The sequence below is a fragment of the Helianthus annuus genome, chromosome 15 (genome assembly GCF_002127325.2).
Source record: "Helianthus annuus cultivar XRQ/B chromosome 15, HanXRQr2.0-SUNRISE, whole genome shotgun sequence".
Classification (NCBI taxonomy): Eukaryota; Viridiplantae; Streptophyta; class Magnoliopsida; order Asterales; family Asteraceae; genus Helianthus; species Helianthus annuus.
The window spans coordinates 37,861,946-37,868,213 of record NC_035447.2 but is presented as its reverse complement, the minus strand read 5'-3'; the positions used below and the strand labels follow the sequence as shown (position 1 = coordinate 37,868,213).

Below are 6,268 nucleotides of genomic sequence, written 5' to 3'. Positions count from 1 at the left end.
TAAGTACCAACTCTCTATAAGTAGTAAGTTTTTACTGATTGATCATTCAGTTCCTATCGACATACATAGTTTGGTACCTACTACCGTCATGATACACCAGTTCCTTCCTACTTATCACCATTGACAGTAACCCTGAATAATCTAGCATACTTTATGTTTGACTTTAGCAGTATATATATTCCAACATGAGTGGAGCATGGTGTAAGCTTGTTCATTTGGATATTTTACTAGAGGTTGAGTTATATTGGGAGAGTGGAAAATTTAGTTCAAATGACAAGTCGAGGTGGAAAATTATCGAAGTTGTGGGATTAGAGAAATCAAAGTGTGGAAATGCATAGGGTTAAAAAAACTCTAATCTCCCAATTTGTTTTGCGATTTCACCGCTCAAAGAAGTGCTCTTCTCCAACACTTCTATGATGATTGTTTATTTTGATTGCTATGAGTCTTGTAAACCTTTCAAGCTTGTGCAAACCCTATCAGAGTCAAGCTCATGTTCAACCTCGTACAAGTCTGCATGATCGTTGTGTGGACTAGACTGAACCTATACATCTAAGTCACAAGTTTAATCTTAATTTGGTAAGGCAAGTCGATCGAGACTGAGCTTGCATTAATCATGAACCAATCTTTAGAAAAGCTTGACTTTTTCTTGGTTCATAGAATATTTAGGGATATGTGTTCCAAACCCTCATTTATATGTCCCTAGGCCAAACTTTATATCATCTTTACACAACTAGAAAATCGAGATGTTTCCTATGCCAGTTTCCATGGGAAACGCGTATGAAACAGTGGATTCCGACAAATTTCCCACACAATCCTATGGTAGGAAAAAGGCTAGCGGGAAACATTTTTTTCACTGCATCTAAAGAAAGGAGAGGTTAAACTCAATAAAATTATCCATATGACAACCAACATTCACACACACGCATATGTGGGTGCTATTATGCACACAAACACGCTGATCACACGCTAACATTTATACAAGGACATTCAATATAGAACCAAGCTTTTAAATAGAGAACTGTGCGAAACATATATACACTTGTACTTATTACTTTAAATATTTATAGCTTTGCAACCTACATTTTAATTAAGCAACCGTGTATCGAACTAGAAATGTCTATCCGGTTTGTAGAGTGACAACATCAATGGAATAAACTACATTATTCCTCATCTTCATTGTTTTTTTGCTTATACATGACTATTCATGTATCCGTACATGATCTATGTGGTGTCATTTTTTTCATATACTAAATTGTGTTGAGTCTGACATGTGTTATATCCGTTTAACTATATTAAAAAAAGCTCATCATCTTTATGTGAATTGAACATAAAGGATAAGAACTCTTAAATGAGAAAGTAAATGGTCATATGTGTAACTTCAACAACTCTCTTTCAGTATTTATTAGCAACCAAGAATTGAATAAAGGAGTATGATATAATTACAGGGATGTGTGTAAGGGTCATATGTACGTAACATCAAATTGGTCCAAATTTAATTCAATTATGCTAACATAAATCAATAGTGACAATGTTTCTTGAGAACCAAATATTCTTATTAGTCAAGTTAATTAAACACTAAACAAAACCATTATTATTTAAAATTTCTTCATCTTATTTTATATACAAACATTCCTTAAATTACTTGGACCCCACAAGAAATCCTTTGAATGGAAAGGCAACCAATAGGGAAACAAGTTAAAGGATGGACTTCAAAATCTAGCCAATTAAATAAAGATAAGGCCTTCTTGTGGGACCTTCTTGAACCTCGCCAATGGATCTACCCTAGCTTCTTTATAAACCCTTTTAGTATACTACTGTTCTCTGTAAAAAGCGCACAGTGGGGTCACACCCACCACCCAACCCAAACCCTATACATTTCTTCAAAAAAACTTTCGAAAGTTTTTCAAAAAAAGTTCTTTCATTTAAGATCCCTACACAATGGTCTCATCGGACACAAAATTGGCCAATGTTGTAGGAGGAAAAGTGGCACGGGCGTGCGATAATTGTATAAGAAAGCGTGCTCGGTGGTACTGTGCTGCCGATGACGCTTTCTTATGCCAATCATGTGATGGTTTAGTTCATGCAGCGAACCCTTTGGCTCGCCGTCATGAAAGGGTTCGTCTAAAAATAGCTTCTTTAAAGCTTTCATCTTTAGACAAGCCTACATCGCCACCGTGGCACCAAGGTTTCACCAAGAAACCTAGGACTCCACGTGGCGGAAACCACCATAAGCATGCATCTCGACAAACTTCAAAGTCAGATGAAAGTGGTGTGAGTTTCAATCCGCTTCACTTAGTCCCGGAGATTGGAAGTGACGACATGACTACCGTGGCATCCGAAGAGCAGCTTCTATATCAGGTTTATAGAATAATATATATCTGATAATTATGGTAGAGATAATTACGATAAGACCCTAATAAAACCCTAACTAATATCTCTTAACAAGGTTCCGGTGTTTGATCTCTTTGCCGCGGAGCTTTGTCTTTCTGGGAATTCAAATGAGGCGGTGACACCCGTGAAGCAACCGGAGGTGACACTGTCACCTCCAGTGGACTCCGATCATCATCGGGGGTCGAAATTGACGTTCGATTTGAATAGTTTGAACGGGTTGGTACTTCCATCCGACGTGGAGCTGGCCGAGTTTGCTGCTGACGTGGAAAACTTATTAGGAAAAGGTCTTGATGAGGAGGCGTTTGCTATGGATGGATTAGGGTTGTTGGATTGCAGAGAGAAAGATTCTGGCAAAAGTATGGAGAGAGTGAAGGTTGAAGAAGATCAAATGCAGTATGAAATGGTGGAGAGTGAGATGGAGATGATGAGAGAGCCGTTTCAGTTGAGCTTTGATTATGATTCTTCACCGTTATGGGAGGAGAAAGATGAGAAGGTGGCGGTGGACGGTGGTGGTGGTGGTTATATGGGTGTGGTGAAAGAAGATGAAGATGATCATGTTGTTGATGTTAAGAAGAAAAAGATAATATTGAAGCTAGATTTTGAAGGGATTATGGCTGCTTGGGATGAGGACAGATCTCCCTGGACCACCGGTGGCCGGCCGGAGCTGGATCCGGATGATTGTTGGCCGGAATGCATGGTAAGCCAACTCTACTTATTTTCAGCTTTATATTGTATGAGTGTTAAAGGTGTTGTGTTCATGCGTTGGTGACACAACCTAAAAATCTGTTAGATATGTAACCCTAACATAACGTTTAACGTTTAACGTTTGTATTAACGGGTTGACACGAACAACATTGGTTTAATCCAATTTTCTTTTTCTATTATTAATACTTATTCTAAACTTACTATTTTTATTTGTTAAGCAATTATATTTAAAATATGCTAATTTGTTTTTAATTAAGATTTTAAATTTTGGCATTAAAAATACCAATAATTTAAGTTGTTACATAATCTATACTATATAATAAATAATTTTATTACATAATTTTTAAACAAATTGTATATAACTTTTAATATTACTTTATATATAAAGTTAGATTATTACAGGTGTTTTCAAAATATAATCTATTTTATATTTTATTACTCAAATAGCTGCTTATTTGTTTCTTGAATAATATGTTTGACCACTGTATATTCTTTTCAATAATCATCTCCGTAATCACAATATCTATGGCTTACCGAGTATATATATTAGTTTTTTTTAAATATAATTTTCTTATTATTTGGTATATAAAATAATATTTATTCAACCCGTGAAATACACAAGGGTTTTTAAAGATATAATTTTTTTTATTATTTGGTAAACAATATTACATTTATTCAATATATGTAATACACATGGTTTTAAAGATATAACTTTTTTTATTTGGTATATAAATTTACATTTATTCAACCCGTACAATACATATGTTTCTTATAGATATAACTTTTTAGTATTTAATATATATAAAATTAAATTTATTCAAACCATGCAATAAAGGAGGTTTTTATAGATATATTGTTTTATTATTTAGTATATAAAATTTATTTATTCAACCCGCGTAATACACGGGGTTATAACCTAGTAAACACATAAAAAGAAGAAAATAAATAAATGGGTTGAACGCTTCAACCCGTGAACTCGTCGGGGTTGACACGGACATGACCAGTTTAACTAACTTGTTTATAAGTTTGACTTGAAACAAACCTCACCCCGTTTGAACTAAATAGAACTCATAAATTTCATATTAGATTTATGTAAACTACAACAAATATCTATGAAGAATAAATGAAGGTTTCAGTCTGGATTAACACTATGATTGTTATAATTCATCAGGGTGGATGTGGAATTATTCATCATCATCCTCATCATCCTTATGGAGCTATGGGGCTGATGACTGGAAATCCGACGATGTTAGATGGAGGAAGAGAGGCAAGGGTGTCAAGATATCGAGAAAAGAGGCGAACAAGGTTGTTTTCGAAGAAAATAAGGTATGAGGTACGGAAATTGAATGCAGAGAAAAGGCCTAGAATGAAAGGAAGATTTGTAAAGAGGTCATCTTCTTCAGGCTTTCCTTTGCTTAGCAAATAATTAACAAATGACTTATGTTGCTAACACAACATCCATCTTCAAATTTTGTAAGCTAATTAAGCTTTGTGCTTGATTAGGTTTTCCTAATTAAGAATGTTCATAAAAGTTTGAATAATGAAGAGAAGAAAATAATAGTATGTGTTTTGCAATTGATCCATGTGTTTTAAGGATGATGAGATGTAAACTATTTTTGATCATTAATCATACATATTGCAATGGTGTCTAGGAGATTGTTGATGCAGATTTTGTGTCTGATGCTGTTCGAATAGTTTAGATTTATTTTATGCTGAATTTGTAATAGTTAGTGAAACGGTCTAACGAACGTGTATAGACCCGCTCGTTTGAAGTGGTCAAACGAGAGGGTTATTCGTTAGACCGTGTGTGTTTGAAAGACAAGGGGTGTGGCTATAAATAGCAACCCTAAGTCATTTGTAACACTTAAAGCTTTAGGAGGTTTTATGTTGATACATGATATGTGGACGCAACTCAGTTCGGTTCAACAAGGATTCGGCTCAAGTCTAACGTTACGACATTCCTCCGTCGTGCGTTCCAAAGTTCAATACACGAAGATTAGAGCCAAACTTTGAACAGATAACAAGATAGGAAGTTATGGGCCGAAACAAAGTCGACGAAACACAGCAACTTGGGCCTCAACTTTTGGGCCTAAGCCCATATCGGCGAAATAGATTGGAAGTCGACGAAACAGACTTGTTTCGTCGACCATGATTCCATTTCGTCGAATGTTCCTTTGTTTCGTCATGCTTTTGTTTCGCCGAGTTCAATTTCGTCGATACTGATTTGTTCTGTGACTATATATAGACAGAAGACAGATGGGAAACACAGAACACACACATGAGAGAACTAGAGAGAGAGTTTACAGAGCATATTTGTAAACATTGAGCTGTAACAGTTTTTCAAGTATTAATACAAGGGTGTTAATCATTGAATCTTCGTGTCTTGTATCTCGTGTTTATCATTGTCGTGTTCGATCTCGGTTTGCTATCTCGGTTGGATTCCGCACAACCGGGTTGGTTTGTACACAAGGATTAGGCGACCAGATCCTCCCCTAGCCGGACCTACAAGTGGTATCAGAGCCTTGGCTCTTCTCCTTGTTAAAACCGAGTGTTTTCGGGTGTGTTTCGGGTTTTTGAAGTTTAGCTTTCCTGAAAAATTGTGTTTAAAGCTTCAAAAATCTTCATATCTTGCTGGAAGTTCATATAAAAACCTTTTTATTTCTCATTTTCACATGTTAAAGAGTGGTTTTAGTGAAGTTTCGTGCAAATACTCGTGTTCGGAAAGTTACGTTTCACCGGAAAACTCTTTAGTTTACCGAAATATTCAGATTTTCCGGGGTGTTCTTCATATCTTCATCACATCTTCAAAGTGTTCTTCATTTTGCAACTTTTTAATCCATTGGCAGTTATCTTTTAAGTTGTTTATGCATTGGAATTTGTTTAATTCATTAAAATATTTGTTCACCATACCTTAGTTGGTCTGTTGGGTATGGTGATAATTTGAAAAGTCGTGTGCATGTGTCAGTCAGGATAAGGTTGAGCCGAAAGCATCACCAACTTTTCACCAACCCCTGTTACCTTTTTGACGAATCAAACAACAGACGAAACAAAAGCTGTTTCGCCATCGACGAAACAAAAATTCATTTCGCCAAAAACATACTCGACGAAACAGACTTCTTTTCGTCGACACAGTGGGCCTCAAACTAGTTTGGGCCTGTTTCGTCGTTTAGGA

The 6,268-nt window shown here is 35.8% G+C and overlaps 1 protein-coding gene across 1 annotated transcript; it reads left to right on the top strand.

Moving 5' to 3' along the window:
• Positions 1–1,817: 1,817 nt before the first annotated feature.
• LOC110935881 (zinc finger protein CONSTANS-LIKE 16) lies at positions 1,818–4,763 on the top strand. The gene is made up of 3 exons (XM_022178228.2): positions 1,818–2,358; positions 2,447–3,088; positions 4,268–4,763. The coding sequence occupies exons 1-3, from the start codon at positions 1,939–1,941 to the stop codon at positions 4,520–4,522; spliced, it is 1,317 nt and encodes a 438-aa protein (XP_022033920.1). The 5' UTR covers positions 1,818–1,938; the 3' UTR covers positions 4,523–4,763.
• Positions 4,764–6,268: the final 1,505 nt, after the last annotated feature.

Coding starts and splice junctions, on each gene's coding strand:
- LOC110935881 (XM_022178228.2), top strand. CDS start 1,939: ATGGTCTCATCGGACACAAAATTGGCCAATGTTGTAGGAGGAAAAGTG. Junction 2,359..2,446: donor AAGAGCAGCTTCTATATCAG/GTTTATAGAATA, acceptor TCTCTTAACAAG/GTTCCGGTGTTTGATCTCTT. Junction 3,089..4,267: donor ATTGTTGGCCGGAATGCATG/GTAAGCCAACTC, acceptor ATAATTCATCAG/GGTGGATGTGGAATTATTCA.